This window comes from Mustela erminea, chromosome 1, assembly GCF_009829155.1.
Source record: "Mustela erminea isolate mMusErm1 chromosome 1, mMusErm1.Pri, whole genome shotgun sequence".
In the NCBI taxonomy this organism is placed as follows: domain Eukaryota; kingdom Metazoa; phylum Chordata; class Mammalia; order Carnivora; family Mustelidae; genus Mustela; species Mustela erminea.
The window spans coordinates 114,921,902-114,942,097 of NC_045614.1; the positions used below are offsets into that span (position 1 = coordinate 114,921,902).

At 40.0% G+C, this 20,196-nt stretch overlaps 1 protein-coding gene across 4 annotated transcripts in view; it reads left to right on the plus strand.

Annotated features, from left to right (window-relative positions):
- The window catches only part of LAMP3 (lysosomal associated membrane protein 3), a 38,556-nt gene that overhangs the window by 16,731 nt on the left and 1,629 nt on the right, over positions 1-20,196 (plus strand). Inside the window, exons 4-7 of one of the 4 annotated variants that reach the window (XM_032339607.1) lie at positions 2,657-2,714; positions 6,025-6,195; positions 8,027-8,193; positions 17,526-17,613. In XM_032339607.1, coding sequence (XP_032195498.1) covers positions 2,657-2,714; positions 6,025-6,195; positions 8,027-8,166 — 369 coding nt within the window. In that variant the 3' untranslated portion in view covers positions 8,167-8,193; positions 17,526-17,613. Of the gene's footprint in view, positions 1-2,656; positions 2,715-6,024; positions 6,196-8,026; positions 8,581-17,525; positions 19,206-20,196 lie in introns of those variants that run through there. The other 3 variants (XM_032339598.1, XM_032339613.1, XM_032339617.1) reach the window with 3 other exon arrangements.

The following is a 20,196-nucleotide window of genomic DNA, read 5'->3' on the forward strand; positions in this document are numbered from 1 at the left end:
GCAGGATCCTATAGACCAGATTTTGCTTTGTGTCACCTACAAACAGTGTGAATTAGAGGTAGATGGTTAACTCGTCTGAGCCTCTGTTCTCAGCTGCAAAATGGGCTGATGATATTTATATTATTCTGTCCTGGGGGATGTTGTGTGGATCAAAGGAGGCAATCTAGGCGACAGCATGCTCTTAGTAAACTGTGAAGCCTTTGTAGAAACACAAAGCCTTTCCTTTTTTTTTTTTTTTAAATAAAGATTTTATTTATTTATTTGACAGAGATCACAAGTAGGAAGAGACGCAGGCAGAGAGAGAGGAGGAAGCAGGCTACCTGCTGAGCAGAGAGCCCAATGCAGGACTCGATCCCAGGACCCTGAGATCATGACCTGAGCTGAAGGCAGAGGCTTAACCCACTGAGCCACCCAGGTGCCCCACATAAGCCTTTCCTTATGTGAGGATAGATCAAGGAGATGCCACAAAAAGGGGGAGATCCCAGGAGGTCCCCTGTGGAGCTCGGCGCTGGTCTCATCACTGTTCTCCTGCTGCTCCTTAAAGCAAACTCACACTGCAACCCATGCAATTTCAAAAAAGAAAGTCACACTCATGTCACTGTCCTGCTTAAATCCCATCAGTGGATCCTCTCTGCTCTTAGGATAGGGCAGGGTCTTGGGGCCGGAAGTACAGGTCTCTTATATGCTAAAAAGGACCCCAAATAAAGAATAACCTGAATAAATGGTTTGTGAAAGTGACCAAAGAGGGGCCTGGCTCACAGATGTTCTTTCTAGAAGAAATGGATGGGCCAAGCACATTGTTCACCTTACCTTTGAGAACCAAGATTCAGTACCTTGAAGGAAGGAGCCAGGTCTTATTCTTTTTCCAGGACCTAGAGCAATGGCTGGTTTGGAGAGGATATAAGAGAAATTAAATGCTAGACATGGAGACAAGAAGCTTGGGGTCATACCTTCCCCTGCCACCTATTAGGGCTGGGATTTGGGGCAAGTCAGTGAGCCTCTATTTCTTCTCAGAGTTTCTGTGAGGATTAAATAAGACATGGCAGAGAAGTGTCTGCTCCAGTGCCTGGCACAAGGTAAGAAGCCAATATATGGTAGGTGCTATTCAATGAATTACAGGCTCTAGACTTGAGTGTACCAGTAGCAGTTACCTTACTAAAACAGTTTGTATTTTTAGAACCCTTCATCATTTCATCTACATAATACACAGATGGACTGAATGTAGTTGAGATTATTACTATTAAATTTCTTTATGACTAGACCTAGAGCTTCTAAAGGTAATTCAATGTCAGATTCTGATTTTCATTGCTCTACCATTTCTTCACCTCTTACTTGTGGATAGTTTCTTTCTTTCTTTTTTAGAGATTTTATTTATGTATTTGAGAGGAGAGAGAATGAGAGAGAGAGAGCATGATGGGGAGAGGGTCAGAGGAAGAAGCAGACTCCCTGCTGAGCAGGTACCTGATGCGGGATTTGATCCTGGGACTCCAGGATCATGACCTGAGCCAAAGGCAGTCGCTTAACCAACTGAGCCACCCAAACACCCTTGTGGATAGTTTTCTAATGAATGTTTACAAATAAGACCTAAATCGCCTACTTTAAAAAAACCCGAAACCTCCTTTTCTCCTTTTTCAACTTACCCTTCCATATCTCATTTCAGTTCCCTTTACTATTTTATACCCTTAGTCTCTCAGGAGGTTATAGGGCTGTTTTGTAATGGTTTGTTTGTTTTGTTTTTCTGAAAGGACAATCCTTGAATAAAATGTAGAACACTACTTAGTATTTCTGAACACAAACTCCTGGGATCCTCTTTTACAGAATATCCAGATATCTCAGAGTAAACCATTTCTTTTCAGAATCCCTCATGGTGGCTCCATCTAACCATACTGGAGATATGAACCCCTTAATCTGTTTAAAGCAATTGATAAATTGCATGAAAAATTTTGCACACACTGTTTATGAGAGTTTATGAGCCCCAAGAAGTCCACCCATGGTAGCCTTAAAGATGAGTGGTCTCAGGGCACCTCAGTGGCTCAGTCAGTAAAGCAACAGACTCTCGGTTTCAACTCAGGTCAATCTCAGGGTCATGAGATCAAGCCCGCATCAGGCTCTGTGCTAAGCATGGAGTCTGCTTGGGACTCTCTCTCCCTTTCTCCCTCTGCCCCTCCCCTTTGTTCTCTCTCTCTCTAAAATAAATAAATACATTGTTAAATGCTGAAGTTCTTTATGCCTTTAAGAAAAAAGATGAGTGGTCTCCATTTGAATCTCTACCCTAAGATATTCATTACTAGTAAAAGCTTAATGTTTACCCTTCCATGCTCTTTACCTTCCAGATGTATATGCATTTTAACAGGAAGAAATTTGGTCTAACTGAAGGGACTCTAGACCGGGGAAATTTGAATTTCAGGCTCTAGCAACAAGTATGCAGTAGAGAAATTCAGGACCAGGAGTAAGCCATTACTTATTATTTATTTGTGGTGTGGTATCTTCACTTTTTTGAAGCTTCTGATACAATTATGGTCTGTACCCACAGACCCCCAAATCCCCATATAGAGGATTGAATAGCTGGAATCCTGCCAGAACAAAGTTTATAAACCAAGATCATAAATGTAAAGACAGAGTGCCCAAAGGTTAACAGTTTCATCCTGTTTTACAGGATGAAAACTCGTATTACATCAGTGAAGTGAGAGCCTGTTTGACAGTCGCAAACCCAGGTAAGCTGTTAGAGAAGGCCACTCCACCAGCAGTGACACTGCGCCTCGGGTTAGCTCATTTTAGCCCATTGAATTTGCTCATCTTTGATGCTGCTTTGGAGAAACCAATGGATTAAAGTAACCAGGAAAAGGCCATGCATCTTTGTATGCTTCCATTTGCTCAGCTGCCTGTGAAGGAGGCTGGACTATGTTATGTCGGAGATCATTATCAGCAGCTCAAAAGAGCTGAGTGACTCTGGGGCAGATTTGCTAGTGATGGTGCAGTTTCTTCAGTACTCTTGGAATCATGCATTCATTCTACAAAAATGTGGTTACTGCCAGCTATGTGCCAAGCCCTGTAAGAGGCAGTAGAAATGCATATTAGCCAAACATATGGTTCCTGCTGTCATGGACCTGACATTCTAGAAGTGGGGAGGGGATGACAAACAGGCACATTAAATTATAACAGACAGTTAAGTAGTATTAAATCCTATGAGCAAACACAAGCAGGTTGGGGTGGGGTGCAGAGGACTGGAAAGATATTTTTAGGTACGGCCTTTGGGAAGCTCTCAGGGGAAGAAGGCCTCTCTGAAGAGGTGAGGCTTGAGCAGAGAGATATCCCCATTTGGGGGCATCTGGGTCTGAGGAAGGTTTTTTCAGGTGGCAGGAGCAACAGATGCACAAGCCCTTAGAAGCCAGCTTGCACATGGGTTCAGGGAGCAGCAAGTGTCACATGTCCCCAAGAGAGCGAGCAGAGCAACAGAGCAGGCCTGACGGACACGCGGGTCAGAGCATGTAGGGCTTCTGCGTGAGGCGAGCTGAGGACTTTGGATTTGTGTTTAAAGTGTGAAAGGATGTCAGTGGAGGGTTTGATGTAGGGAAATGGTATATCAGATTTACACTGATAAAGATTCCGTTTGGTTGCTGTATCGAGAATGGCCCACAGTGGGGCCAGTTGAGAGAACTCCGGTAAGGTTCCCATCCAGGAAAGTAATGCTCCCTGTCCAGTGGGGGAAATTTCTTAGGTGACTCAAATGTTTCTCTGGAAAGCCCAGAGTTTGATAGCAAACCATTGCTGGGCACCTCCTCTGTGTCACTTACTGTACAAAGAGTTTTCATGTCTGTTTTCCCCTTTTTAAAATTTTATCTTGTGACGTGCTTAAGCTTATCTTATTAAGGAACCTACGCTAAAGAAAGTTGCCAAGAAATGAAAATGTCGAGAAATGTTTATTTAAAATATAACATATTTTATTGATATTGTTCAAGAGGATATTATCCATGATTATTGGTTAAAAGTAAGTAAGATGTCACAGTTGAGAATTCACTTTCATATATAGTACTTTCTTAGACAAGTGTACTCACAGAGGCTGGGGAATAAATATTGTGCACGCTAACATAAATTAGCTAATGTTATTACAAGGTATGGATGAATTTGAGCCAGAAGTCAGGTAGTAATGTCTCAAGAGGCAGGGAAAGGGAAAGTGAGAACAGAGGCTGAGTTAGAGGCTGAGAAAGGGGATGAAACAATTCTAGGTCCCCCAAATCTAGGCTCAACAGAAGCAGGAGGAACTGTAGGAGTTGCGATGATGATAATTTGCACGTCAGCGGTGGCAGTGGTAGTATTATAACAGTAGTCAGTTGTAATTACAGTGGTAACGACTGCTGTAATGTTAGTGTTAGTGTAATGTTAGTGATTGAAGTAAACTACCCTGGGATATAACACATGATATACGGTGTCCATGGATAATTCAGGGCATCATGTAGGGCATTTGAATGTACATATGCGAGAATCTACAGTAAGTAGTACATGATGGGCAGGAGACACAGTAGTGTAGTGGTGAAGATAGCAGGCTCCATAGTGAGACTGCTTGAGTCCAAATACCACTTACTAGCTGTAGGCTCTTAGGCAAATAAATATTTTCAGTTCTCTGACTCTCCATTTCCTTGTCTATAAAATGGAAACAGTAGAACCGATCTCAAAAGATTATATGAGAATTAAACAGGACAAGGGCACCTGGGTGGCTCAGTTGGTTAAGCGTCTGCCTTCAGCTCAGGTCATGATCCTGGGGTCCTGGGTTCGAGCCCCACATTGGGCTAGCTGCTCAGCGGGGAGTTTGCTTTTCCCTCTGCGCCTTCCCCTTTTTGTGTGCTCTCTCAAAAAGGAAAGAGAAGAAAAGGAAAGGAAAGGAAAGGGAAGGAAACAAAGAATTAAGCAGGATCGTGCCTGCGGAGTACTTGTGTGGTTATTCCTGGTACATAGCAAGGAGACCCTTAATGTGGAAGGCTACCTTAGACACAGGCAAACACACCCACAGAGGCAGGAAGGGAGGGAGACTTTCAAGCCCCCTCATTAATAGCCCATGGGTACTCCTTTCAGGCACAACTTTGATAAATTCATGAAGGTCCATAGTCCAGTCCTCAATCATGAGAACTGTCAGCAAGCACCCCCTACATCTCTTCAAGGAGACATTTAAACCAAGGTCATGAAACTGATGTATAAAATCAAAATGCAAACGTGTGTGTTTATCATGCAACTATTTCTTATGGTAATTGCCAAGGAGACTAGACAGTTGGGTCCTCTGGCCAGTGAAATTTCTCCCATTTAAGAAGCCAAAGTATAATCAGAAGGGTGTAGGATGAATGTAGCATTAGAGTAAATGGAGTGAATTATGTGATTAAAATGTTTAACCCCACCTGCCTTGAAGCATATGCTTCCTTGAAAAGGGTGTACCTCTCCTAAAACAGCAGCAGTCCCTGAGCAGGTCTTTCTCTCCCCAGCAGCACTCAGGTAGACAGAGATGGGCCTCTCCCTTCTCTGTGTCCATATGGATGGATATAACACCCCTCCAAATGATGGGATCAGCCTGTCCTTTTGCTCTATTAATATAGTCTGGTAACATGCAGATGCTCCACTTGGTGACTGCACATGTCTGTTCTGATTCACTAAGGGCTCATGTGACTGTCACAGAGAGCAATCTTACTTCTCTTATTTCTGATTTTTTTGCAGGCACTTCTCTGTAGTCCCTAAGCACTGACAATAGTTCCCACCAACTCTGCCCCCAACGATTCAAGACAACTGAAGAAAAATTTCCTAAACGTTCTCATTTCAATGTTATCACATTCTAATTTATGTGAGTTTGCCCTACATCCTACATAATACCAGAAAAAAGCCCCCAAAGAGTACCAGAGTGGGTCTTCATGAAGTGAAGGCAGAACCCCTGAGAGCCACATCTCAATGAAGGCCATTGAACTGCACATGGACCCCTGGTAACAGCTGACACTCAATGGGTATATGCCAACAAGTGTCTATATTTCATTCTTGTGTTTTCAGAGAAAATTTACCAAGGAATGAAAAGTTCTGTGGTGATGTTTGAGACTGTGGTTGGGCATTCCTTCAAATGTGTGAGTGAACAGAGCATCCAGTTGTCAACCCACCTTCAACTGAAAACAATGAATGTCCAATATCAAGCCTTTGATTTCGAAGATGACCACTTTGGAAATGGTAAGTCAAGTCTTCATCATGTCGCAAACAAAAACTTCGGAGACCCAAGAGTTGTTTCAAGTTGTTTTGTGTGTGTCTAACTGTCAAAAGGGAAAAGAATCACATGAACTTCCTATAACAGTATGGTTCCATGAAGCTCTTAGGGCCAAGTTTCTCTAACTTTCCCTCCTGCCATTCCTTTGAGTCAATACCAACCTCAAAAGTGAACACTACTATGTTCAGGTCCCCAGTTTCCCACAGCAGGATACATTCTGCTTGCATGATGTATTCTGACTCCTCAGGTGTATTTGGAGACTTTAAACATCCTGAATAGTAGTAATATCTAAAATTCAAGATTTCAGAATAGATTTTTTTCCCACTTGCAGAGAGAGAAAAGAAAGTTGCAGTAATAATGTTAGGCCCCCTCTTCTCAATTATGAGCTTAATTCCCCTGGCTAGAGCTTCCTTATAGTCGGTGTTAGTTTCCTCGCAACTTCTGCTTTGAGTTCTAACCACCACAGAGAGAAGCAGGTCCTAGGCAGAAGGCCAGGGACAGATGAGGGAGACTTCCTGAAAAAGCATTTTTTTCCCTTCTGGGAAAATAGGTTACAGGATTGCTACATATGTCCAGGAATTGAATTTCAGTTTCTGAAACATTCCTCTCATAATAACTAAGAACATTATGAGTACCTCTCAATTCTCATAAATAGATTTAGTTAGAAGTTTAGCTGTAAATTAGATTTCTGGAATGTGAATCCAACTTCTCTTAGTGTTCCATTATAAACTTGAAGGTGTCGACAAAAACCTTCTGATACACTTGCTGGGAGCCATTGAGCAGAGGAAGGATTAAAGTGTTGCTGGCCTCGGATCCCCTGATTTCTGTAGGTTTTGTCTGGAGTCCTCAAACCTCTGCCACCGTTTTGGACCTTTACCACAGTGCTAAGATAAAAATATTAAAATTTCTTAGTAGGTGTGGCCCTATAAAGTGTGGCACTTTGTCATCTCGTCTCAAAACTTCCAATTTGGGAAAACTTACAAATTCATGATGAAGGTTTGAAAAGCCTCTGTAATTCATCACGTGGTCTTAAAAAATAAGGTACACACTTGCTCTTCCTCCCCCTCTAAGCCTCCGTGAAACAGGAAGTAAGCAGGTGGGAAATCGAGTAGTGACAGAGGTGAGAAATAAAACCTTTCGGCAACATACACCTGGCCTCTCCTAGCAGTGTCCCCAAGGAGATATAGAAAATTTATCTTTTCATTTTTTCCTGCCCTTCCTCCCCCTTTCATATAATTCTCAACCTCCCACATTCTCAACCCATTTTAGAGAGCTAAAATCCCAGAGCCTGTAAGAGGTTTCTCCAGTACCTGGAGCCCCAGGCTGTCCACCAGCAACCTTTAGGAAGCAGAGTCTGGATAGAAAACCTTGGCCATGCAATTTGGGGCAGGTCTCTGTTGCCAGAGGTGGGAAAACTTGGCCTCAGAACTTACCCAGGGTTACAGGTCTGATCCTGACTCTCTGGACCAAACTGACATTTCCCAAAGTTGGATCTGCCTCCTAACGGCAAGAGAATCACCTGAGCCCCACCTCCAATGCACTGAATCATAATTTCCTGGGTGTGGGGTCAGGGTTTCTGCATTTAAGTGATCACAGCCACTGCACACTTCTGATCATCGCATTGACCTTTCCCTCCTCGTTTTCACTTACCCTGTCTGAGGCAGCTGGTGGGAAGCCCGGAAGCTCCGCCTTTCCCCCTGGGTTTCCTTCTCTGCATGGCTGAGGCAGGCAGGGACAGTATCACTTTCCAGCATTGCGGCCAGCCTGTAACACCTGTTACTCTGACTTCAATTGCAGCGGATGAATGCTTCACTGACAGAAACAGGAGAGAAAACCCTGTGGCCGTGGGCCTGAGTATCGCAGTACTGCTTGTCGTTTTGCTAACAGCATGTCTCGTGGCCAGCAAGAGGCCCAGTAGAGGATATGAACGCATGTAAAGCCCCACCTTCTTCAAAATGTGCAAGGTTAAGGCCTTGGGTATTCTGACTTCATATTCAGCCTGAAGTGAAGGGATCAATTTTTCTACTTGCCTATCCCACCCTCCCAATCTGATTAGGAAACCTGGTTTTCCGCTGCAGGGCCATTGAAAGGCTACCTAAAAGGTAGCCTCCATCCACTTTCTCTTGTTGGCACAGGGAAGCTGTGCCATATGGGCTTGAATTCCACCCTCCACACCTGATAATACAGGGCTGGCTTGGAGAATTAGGGACAAGAGGCAGGGACATGAAGAAGGTGCTTGGGAGAAACAGAAAGCAAATACCCAGAGAATGATAAGAAAGACGTTTTCAAACTGCACCGATTTTTCTTACACATTTTTAAGAGTCTCAATTATAGTTATAAAAAAATTCATTTCAAAATAGATTCTAAAGTGATTTTAAACTCCCGGATTTTGCGCAATTCCTGGTTTACTTGAATTACAGAATGGTGGTAATAGACTACTGTTTTTAAGACATTATATGCTATTATAATATAATACTAGTAAAAAAAAAATAGATAACTTCCCTACATTTCATTAAAAAAAAATTTTTTTTTAACGTAAAGCGTCCACCACAGATCTTAGCAAACAAAAGAGGCTGCATAAATTTTAGTTCTCCGATTTCTTCACCTTCATTTATTGTCTGTCTCCTTCACATTTTTTTTTTCTGCTTTGTCTCTGTTTTTCTTTGATCCTTAGTCTATCCTTGCAAATTTGTTAATTTGGGCCATTGTGGGGAAGGGATGTAGGCAAGCATCAAAACAATCAGGAATTGCAAAGAGAATAGGTAGACCTATCCCAGAGTATTACCCACTTTCCTCTTAAGCAAACATTTACAAAAAAAAAATAAATAAATAAAAATAAACCACAAGATTCCTGATTGGGAGAGATTGATATATGGAGGAAAAATTCTATCAAATATGGCTTGGAATGTTATCCATGATTTTCTATTACATTTGTTTAAAGAGGAGAATTGAGGAGGCACCTGGGTTGCTCAGTCTGTTGAGCCTGTGACTCTAGATCTCCCCTCAGATCTTGATCTCAGGGTCCTAAGTTCAAGCCTGGCCTTGGGCTCCCTCTTGGGCACAGAGCCTACATTAAAAAAAAAAAAAAAAAAATGTAAATAGGAGATTTGAGGTTTTTATTTCCAAAAAAAGGGAGAGTAATGGGCTTCTGGGTGTTTTTAATTGCTTTTACTAACAGAAGTGTTCTTCTTTTTCTTTATTTGCCAGAGGAACCATTCATTGTTTTTAACAGGAAGTTTATGAACCTTGGCAACAGCTCATAACCTCTGCTTATCTAGGGCATGTTCTGTCTTTCTCTGGAAGGATTCTAGCTCTCTCCACTTTCTCAGAAGTGAGGGGGTAGGGAGGGCACACAGCAGCTTCAAGAGAGCTTTAAGAGCCCCGAGGACATTTGGAGTGTTAGGACATTCCTGTTTCCTCCTTACAACAGGAAGTGTTGAGGAAAATCTGGGCTGTGCAAGGACCTGGTGTTTCCCAGAATGACTCAAGCTTACCAGGAAGGGCTTGCTTTTGGAGAGATGCGATCTCCATCTCCAGCAGGACCTCCAACAGGTCCCTCCCGAAGCCATCCACAGATACCTGGCTCCCCACTCTCCTTTCCAGTTCTGTCTCAAGTGTGCTCAAGAGCTTCTATACCAGGAGCACGAGTTGCTTATTCATCGTGCCACTGACCAGCCTGTAGAATGACTAAAAGAAGGTTACTCTTCGAGTGTGTGGAAATGTCCATGGGAAGGGACGTAGAGTTAAAATCAAGGAGAGAGGGATAAGGCAGCTCACATAAATTCAATTTTCCTTTCTACCATCTTCAGTGAGTTCTTTGGGGTGACAGCTGCTGTTTGGAGTCCTGTTATCAATGAATTAATATTCTAGTAAGCAAAAAAGAGCAAAAGTTTCATTTGGAAGACTAGTAAATACACCCCAGTGCGTTCCTGCCCCGCAGTTCTGCCCACTTTCTGTAGTGATTTCTGGGGAGGGTCCCAGATTGCAACTGCAACAAGTGGCCTCCCTGCCCCTGGGTTCCTCTGGTGCTGCCCCTGAATCCTACTCTCATAGCTCTAGTTCCAGGGGTCCCAGGCTTATTGCAGAGCGCAGCTGCTCTCTTTCTGGGATCCCCCTGACCCAAGCCCTAGCTGGGCGGGGGCGGCAGGTTGCTCTGTGGGCCTTTCCAGTGGCCATGCTTGCCCCTTAACTTTAGCGCACCTGCTGCTTGCCCGTCTCGAGGGTTTCAACTCCATTTTTCTCTTATGTGGAGGGTAGAGAATCCTGAATTCACCCTTCCCAGTACAACGCACCTAGGGATAATAGAAACCTTCACCCAGCTAGAGATAACCTATCCATTGTTAATTTTGATGTGTTTCCCTGGCATGAATATTGTTTTATAAACTGGAGCATACGGAGTACACAATTTGGAATCCTTTGTTACGTGTGCATCATAAGCATTTTTCTGTGCTATTAAAGGTGCAAAGTGTCTTACAGCTGCTATGAATACGCTATCAACATTCTATAATAATTTACTTAATTATTGTGTTGTTGAGAATTTTTATTGTTTTTAGGTTTTCACGAATACATGGTGATTAAAGAATTACACATGAATTACAAAACAGACAAGACATTGCTTAACAAATGTGTATAAATGTGTGCCTGAATTTCGCTTTTGCCTCATAAACTGTTTAAAATGGTTATAATTTATTCTGCAATACTGATTCTTAATTTTTAAGAAAAAGTGGAAACAAAATAAATACATGTAGATGGTTTAAAGATTTTATTACAGAAATATATGAAAAGAAAAAGCAGAGCTAAAATCGTGACTAGAATTTCCCTCACAGAATTTCCTTCCTCATTATCAAATAGATGGGGGGGGGTTTAAAATCATCAGTGACAGTCAAGATATAATCTAATGCAATAAACTTTTAAAACTGGTGAACAAAAAAGAAAAAAGATTCAGAAGAACAGTTGAGAGGACAGCAGAGCTGGGCTCTGGGCACCTGTCCCCCCAGTATGCTCACCAGGAAGCCATATGATGAGAGAAAAAAATCTCTTGAACACTTAACTACCATTCCTAAAATTGGAGAGAAAAAGACTGGTTATTACATCTCTTCTCATCTAGGAGTAGTGAAAATGGCTATTGGGAAGAGGAGGCAGAGTAAACACAGAGACTGATGGAGGTGAACTGGGGAGCCAGCCCCAGATCACTGGATATCCCCAGGATGTGGCTAAGTCCCAAGGTACAGAAAAGAAGATAGACTCCAAATAGATAGCTCAATGGGAAACATTAACTGATCTCAGACACAGTGGGAAGAAAAGCCCTCATTTACCCGAATGATATTAAAGGTAACGCAATGTCCTGGATGAGATGCTCAAGGATGAGCAGAAAAAGACTGCCTGGCTTGTCAGTCAGTGGAGCTGGGAACTCTTGATCTGGGGTTTGTAAGTTCGAGTCCCATGTTGGTTGTAGAGATTTCTTAAAAATTAAAAAATCTTTTAAAAAAAAGGAATATGCAAGATAAAAACAAGCTCTATGACCACTATGCAAAATTACTGCAGCAAAATAACATAAGACTTACATTAGATCAAAATATGACTGTAGAGTTTAAGTTTTGCAAGACGAAAAATATTCTGGAAATGGGTAATGGTGATGGTTATAATGAAAGAGTGAGGTGAACGGGAGATTACACTCCTACAAGTGAACAAATTGGGCATCTGCCCTCAGTGCAGACTCTTTTCAAGATTCTGTCTCTCTCTCCCTCTTCCTCCCCCTCTGTCCCTTCCTCCACTTGTACTCTCTCTCTCCCCCCCAAAATAAAAATCTTCAAAATGTATTGTTAAATGAAAAAAAGCATAATGTACAATAATAGTGAGAAAAGGAGGGGGTGCCTGGATGGCACTGTTGTTAAGCATCTGCCTTTTTCTCAGGTCATGATTCCTAGGATCGAGCCTCACATCGGTCTCCCTGGTCTGCAGGAAGCCTGCTTCTCCTTCTACTCCCCCTGCTTGTGTTGCCTCTCTCGCTGTCTCTCCATCAAAGGAGTAAATAAAAATCTTTAAAAAGAGAGAGAAAGGGATGAAAAAATATACTTTGATTTTTGCTTATATCTGAGAGATTGGAAATGTATATAAAAAGCCAAATGATTGGGGTACCTGGGTAGCTCAGTGGGTTAAAGCATCTGCCTTCAGCTCAGGTCATAATCCCAGCTCAGGTCATAATCCAGCCCCGCATCAGGCTCTCTGCTCAGCAGGGAGCCTGCCTCCCTACCCCTCTCTCTGCCTACTTGTGATCTCTGTCAAATAAATTAAAAAAAAAAATTAAAAAGCCAAATGGTTACAGCAGGGGGAACTGAGATGGGAAAGGGTGAAAGTGGAACTTCTCAATGTACAGCATTTTGTAGTATTTTGACTTTGAATTGTGAATGTGCTATATATTTGAAACAAATTTTTTAACCATAGGAATGACAGTTATCAAATAGAATTGAAATAATATAAACCCAAACAATGATTGAAAAAATAATATAACTATTCAAAGTTTGAATTGGGAGGAAGGGAATAGAAGGGAATCTGCCTGTGCTCATCTTTCAAAACACTATCAATAGATAATGTCTAAATTGGAAACACAGGATTTAGAAAACATATAACATCCTGTCATTTATTTCATAACCCTCTTAATTCATTTCACAATCCTTTAGTGTATATTTATAATCTCTTTTTTAAACCTTAAAGGGATCTTTTATGAAACAATACTTTCTGAAACAAAGATACATTAATTTGAAGTTCGGTAACTGTCCCAGTTTTGTTTTAGCTTTTTTTTTTTCTTCTATGAAATCAAATAAATGAAAATCAACAATTTTGGTAAAATAGCACTTGCATGATCCTATATTAATACAAGTACTTTTACTTATTTTTCTACCCATCCATCCTTGTAGGTGTAGAGAAAGATGTCTGAAGTTATATTGGTTCATGTTTTAACAAAGATAACTTCTGGGTGGGTAGTTTTCAGGTGATTGGTTTTGTCAGGGGTCCAGGGGAGGGTTGCCCAAAATGTTCCACAAAGGCATATTGATTATTTTGCATTGAAGTTACTTGGGAAACAAAGACATCCATAGATCCTCTGTCACCCTGAAAGCAGAAAATTAATGTCCCATGTGAAAGATACCATCCCTGTACTAAGAAATAAAAAGACATTCTTATCGCCTGAGAAAGGAACTCGAAAGCCATGAAAGCTATAGAAACAAACCCTGTTACTTTTTACTAATATACCGTCTCAGCCCAAATTCCACTTAGAATTCCTTACTAATTGAACCTTCCAAACATCTGTTTTCTTTATCCTGTCAATTCCTCGCAAGTATATTATCTCTTTGTCTAAAATGTATCAAAACTGCCTGTCTTGGTCATTTCTTTGGGTGTCAGTTTCATTATTGGCCCTCTGTGCACACATAATAAAATTAAGGTTTTTTTTTTTCTCCTATTAATCTGTAATTCTTAAACCAATTGGAAGAATCTTGGAGGGAAGAAGAAATTTCTTCCTCTCCTACAGTTTTTACTTTTTTTTGAGCTTTCGTAAATCATCTCAATTATTTATAACGAGAAAATACCATTTTAAAAATATATAATGATGTTTGTTTAAACATACAGCATGCACACACACACTCAGATATGTACAGAGGAAGCAAATGCCTTCAGAGGTTTGCAGTGATTCATTCAAGCGGAAGGACTGTGGTGATCAGATAATTATTTTCTTTGTGTATTTTTCTGAATTTTAAAAGCATTTCAGCGATGTGACATTAAATAGTAAAAAACTATATGGAGAGTAAAAGTTGCTCTCAGGGTGCCTGGGTAGCTCAGTCCGTTAAACGTCTACCTTTGGCTCAGGTCATGATCCCCGGGTCCGGGGATCAAGTCCTACATCCGGCTCCCTGCTCAGTGGGGAGTCTGCTTCTCCTTTTCCCTCTGCTCCTTGACCCTGCTCATACTCTCTTTCCCTCTCAAATAAATAAATAAAATCTTTTTTAAAAATAAGATTTTTGGGGGCGCCTGGGTGGCTCAGTGGGTTAAGCTGCTGCCTTCGGCTCAGGTCATGATCTCAGGGTCCTGGGATCGAGTCCTGCATCAGGCTCTCTGCTCAGCAGGGAGCCTGCTTCCTCCTCTCTCTCTGCCTGCCTTTCTGCCTACTTGTGATCTCTGTCTGTCAAATAAATAAATAAATAAATCTTAAAAAAAAAAAAAGATTTTTTAAATTTATTTGAGAGGGAGAGAGAGCACACAAGAGCCAGGGAGAAAAGGCGCAAAGGGAGAGAGAAGCAGAGTCACCACTGAGTGGGGAGCTGGATGTGGGGCTCAATCCCAGGACCCTGAGCTCATGACCTGAGCCAAAGGCAGACTCTTAACCTACTGAGCCACCCAGGAGCTCCAAAATAAAATCTTAAAAAAAAATAAAGTTGCTCTCTCTACTCTCATCCTAGCCCTTCCCCAGTATCTTGCTTATCTTTTCACTTCAGGTACACGGGAACATTTGTTTGTATTCATGCAACCCTCTGCAGATCTTAGGGGATCTCTCTGTCAGCTCACTGAGATCTACCACATTCTTCGTGTGGCTACATTATATTGTATTGTATGGATATGACATTTTAAATTTTGGATGGCTATCTAGATTATCCACTTTGTTTTCATAAAATGAGATTGTTGTAACATGTCTTTGTATATTCACATGAATATATTGTCAGTATAAGTTCCTAGTGGTGGAATTACTTTAGGGTATGTGTAATACATTTTTTTTTGTATTTTTTTCCAAATCATTTTAATCAAATTAACTTCTTAATTTGTCAATGTTCTTTTCTATCTAAGAAACACATATTTATTAATACATACATATATATATATATATATGTATGTATGTAACAGGGTTGCCTGGGTGTCTCAGTCAGTTAAGTGTTTAACTCAGGTCATAATCTCAGGGTCCTGGAATCAAGCCCTGTGTGGGGTTCTGCACTCAGCGGGAAGTCGGCTTGAGATTCTCTCTTCCTTTGCCCTTCCCCCGCCTCATGTGTGCCTGCTCTTTCTCTCTCTAAAATAAATGAATCTTTGACTTTAGATACATATACAGAAATATATATATAACAAAATTGTGTACTCTAAAAAGACTTATGAAAAGCAACATTTCCCTGTCTTTCCTCTAAGAGACAAAGTACTTTTAACTAATTTTAATAATTTCTTATTGAAACTACTTTGGTAATTCTTTTTTAAAATGTTAAAAAGCTTTCTTATTTCTTAATTTATTAGCTTTAAACTACTTATTATCGCAGATAATGATTTCATACTCTTACACCATTACTTTATGATTATGTCATTGTTTTTTGCCAAATTAATAAGGTATATATTATTATAATTACGTAAGTTTTTCCACTGCCATGTCAAAAGTGTAGGACAAGCACAGTTCCTGTCTTGTAGAGATTTGTTGTTTCCTGGAATCTCTATCATTCACTCTCCCCTCGTCCCTTCTGATTCTTTTTTCTCTGACCTCAGGTGAGAATTGATCCTTGATTCATTTTTATATTGGTTCATGCAAGGATCTCGTGGATATATATTATCTATCTGTCCCTTTCTTTTTCTTCTAGGATATTATTCTAATATTTGAAATTTTGACCAAAAATTTTCTTTGCATGTGGTTTAAAACAAAGATGATAGGAAGTTTTACCTTACAAATCCTTGCCCCCACCTTATTCTTCCATCCTATTCTCCCCTTAGCCACCCATAGGCAATTACTTTTATTAGTTTATCATGCATTCTTATCCTTCCAAGTTTTCTTTAGGTAAATGCAAGCAAATATATCTTCATTTCTTCTTTATTTACACAAAGCACTGTAGTACTATATTCATTTTTCCATGCATTGCTTTCCCCCCCTTAACATATACTGGAGATCTTTCTTTTTTGACGCACAGTATTATAGTAGTTTCAGGAGTACAACATAGTGATTCAACTTCTCTATGGGTTATGCTATGCTCACAAGTGTAGCTACTGTCTGTCACTATGCATGCCATTACAATATTATTGACTCTACCCCCTATGCTGTGCCTTTCATTCCTGTGACTCATTCATGCCATAATTGAAGCCTGTATCTCCCATTCCCCTTCACCTACTCTGCCCATCCCCTCAGCCTCCTTCCCTCTGGCAACCAACAGTTTGTTCTCTGTATTTATAGGTCTGATTTTGTTTTGTTTGTTTATTCATTTGTTTTGTTTTTCTAGATTCCACATATGAATGGAAATCACGTGGTACTTGTCTTTCTCAGTCTGACTTATTTCACTGAGCATAATACCCTCCAGGTCCATCCATGTTGTTGCAAATAGCAAGATCTCACACTTTCGTGGCTGCATAATATTCCACTGTGTGTGCATACCACATCTTCCTTATCCATTCATCTACTGGCTCTTATATATCCTTGAATAAGATATAGATATAGTTTTCTACTTATGTATGTTCAATGACATTCCCTCTTTTCCTCGGGGCTCTCCATCTTTCTCCAAAGGGAGACTGATTACATTTTAAATGAAATGAATAAGCACTCTCCAATGAAATAAAGAAAAAATTTTTGACAAATTTAAAAACTCTCATTTTTAAGCTCTTATGAATATTTAGGTCTGTTTTCTAATGTTTTTAGCTCATTAAATGCAATAAAAAGAACGTTAAGTGTAGCAAAAATGTTTTACATTTTTGAAAACATGGATAAACATCACATGTTTTCAAGAGATCATGTGTAATCTAACAAAAGTCTCTTATGTAAACACATTCTACTTTGCAGAGAGCACACCTGGAAGAAAATGGGTCTAACGATTATTAAATATTGAATAATTGCTGAGAAGATAAATGTGTCTTATTTAATCCTTCAACAATTTTATATATTATTTGTATATATATTTGTATATATAATATATATTTGTATACAGTATATACAAATATATATGCAATATATATTGTATACAGTATATATTTGTGTGTATATATATGTATATATACATATATATAAAAAATATATAATATATAAAATATATATATGTATATATACATATATATATAAAATGAGGAAATTGCAAGGTTTGATAACTCATCCCAGTTCACATAGTTAGTGGTGGAATTAAAAGTCGAGTCAAGCCCTGTTGTGCGTCAACTATACTTAAATTAAAAAAAAAAAAGTCAGGTTAGGATTTGACTCTAAAGTTCATATCCTTCCTACTCTAGCCCGCTTTCTGGTCTGTCCTCACTAAACCTTACCTGCTATCTTGTATTTTTTTTTCTCTCTCTCTCTTAGTGGATGAGTGTTCGTCTGACTACACAATTGTGCTTCCTGTGATTGGGGCCATTGTACTTGGTCTCTGCGCTGTGGGTTTGATTGTCTATGGAATCCGCCTAAGACGTGAATCATCTGGATACCAGAGAATCTAATTGGTGCCCAGGGGGAAAGAATGTAATGGCGTTTAGAGAATTCTTTCATCGGTTCCAGGATATTGGGGATATTTCCAGAATATTTCCTTAGAATTAGTGCTTCCAACAATGTAAACCACCATCTTTCACAAACCCAAGCAGCAAATTCTGATTGAAGTCCAAGCAGCAAATCAATTTCTGCAGAGTTTTTGTTCATTTTATGAAAGATCTAGTGAGTTGTTTCAGAGTATTTTCCAAATTCCTGCAAAATATTTTAACCATTCCTAAGTCAACATTTGAGATATGTTAAATTAACATACTGTATGCAAAGTGGTATATGCTTCCAAATTATAAACTAAAATGTCAATTGTAATTAAAGCTACCTGTGCACATTGGGGATTTTATTTTATCCTTCATCTTTCCCATTAAAAAAAATGCCTCTCCTTTACCTATGAAATGGACTTCTAGTGTTTTTACTCTCTATGTTTTATATGATATACATATATCTGATGACCTGCTTGCCTCCTTTCCACATTAATTTTTAAAAAATCATGAAAAAACTACCATATCACAGGTTGTCTAGGTTTGATGTGAAACTAACAAGAAGAACAAATCAACTTATAATCTTGATGACTCCTCCTTCAGAATCACTAGAGACACAGAACTCGGTGGCTATGGACAACAGAATTCACTAATAAGCCAGAAACAATAGCCCTTAATTTTTTAACGCATCTATGCCAGACACTAGGCTAAGTTTAGATAGAGCCCATTTAATTCTCACAACTTCTAGATGAGTAAACTCAAACTTCAGGGAATTAATCCCCTCCATGTCACCAGCTCACAAGTGGCAGATGCAGAATTTGAGTGCCAGCTGGTCTGTGGTAAGATCTCTGGACTTTTCATTACACCATTGACACTGACTGCTACCTGAAGCCTCACACCAGCACACGTTCCTTTTTCACAGAGAAAATTAATTTCTCCAGAGTTATGAGAGATTAGGAGACACGAAATGAGGACTTGATAGGTAATGAAATAGCTGATCTTCAACAAAGTTCTCTACCTCCTTGAAAGGGGACTGGGGGCTCTGAATGAAAAACACGGGTTTCATATTTGTATAGGATTGTGCCACTGTGGCTCTAGAGATAAAGGAATGGAGGAAATTTCTTAAGTCATTTTTTTATTTCTTTGAAAATAGAGAAATCTAACCACCAACCACCTTTTCTTTCTTGACCATATATCCCCCTCTTGTGGTAACTTGCTTCTTCTGCACTGTTACAGCCACATTTTCTATTCTAATTCACTTTATTCAGTAGAGCAACCTGCCAAGAATTGAATTCCTGCTTGTTTTTACAATTAAAGAAAGGAGCTAAGTCTACTAACAGAAAAGACCACATAACCCTAGGATTCTTTAGGAAAGGAATAATTCAGGTCACCCTAGAAGACATGTTGACTTTCTTGACTTGTTCTCTTATGAGTCAATAGGGTTGGCAAGATTCTCGGTTTAGTGTTAATAGAGTATTGAATTGTATTAGAAGTTTTTGCAATAAAAACTTTATTTGGAGGTGAATATATGTCATTCCTGTCTTATAATTTTATTTTTGTTTACTATCGTAGTAGAGGTTCTTGCTTGAATCAATACAGTACATCATCTTTTTATGACTTATTTTGTTCTATTCTCTACCGCCACTTTACTACTAGCTAGGAAGACCTAATGAGAGAATCTGAGTTTTTGAGAAGAAAACCACATTAAACTTATAAATTAAATCTCTCAACTTTTAGACCAGACTAACTGACTAGATTACTGGTATACTTGACTGCTGCCACCATTTATCCATTCATTTATTTATTTATTCATTCAACCAACATCAATTAAGGCCTTACTAAATGCCAGACACTCTGGTAGGAGCTGAGATAAATAAGAAGACCTGTATTAGCTGTATTAGTCCTGTATAGCTATGGAACAAGGTAACCCAAAACTTAGCAGACTAAAAGAACACACATTTATTATCTCACACAGGTTCTGAGGGTCAGAAATCCTGGAGCAGTTTAGCTGGGTGGTTCTGGTTCAGGTTCTCTTACAGTTCTCTTATGGTTAAGCTGTCATCTGAAAGTTCAACTGGGGCTGAAGGCTCTGCTTCCGAGTTCCCATCATGTGGCATATCTACAGGAATGCTCACAACATGACAGCTGACTTTCCCCAGGTGAATGGTTCAAGAGAGAGAGACTGACCACCTATTCACAAAAGTTACATACCATTCACTTGTGTTGAATTCACACCAACCATCTCATGTTTATAGAGTGAAGACCAGGAGAGGTGGAAATCAGTGGGGGCCATCTTGGATGCTGGTTACTCCAGGTCCATTGTCAAGGTTGAATTACTGTTTTACTTTTGGGGGGCAATTCAGGTAAATAAATTCCAGTATGCACACAAAGAAAAGTGGCTTAATAGGAAACTATACAAAGGGTAATGATGGTAGGACGCTATCCAGCCTGCTGCCAGCTCTGCCCCAAGTAGAGTACCTCCCCAGGAAAGCAGCCCCTCAACCTCTGGTGCTAAC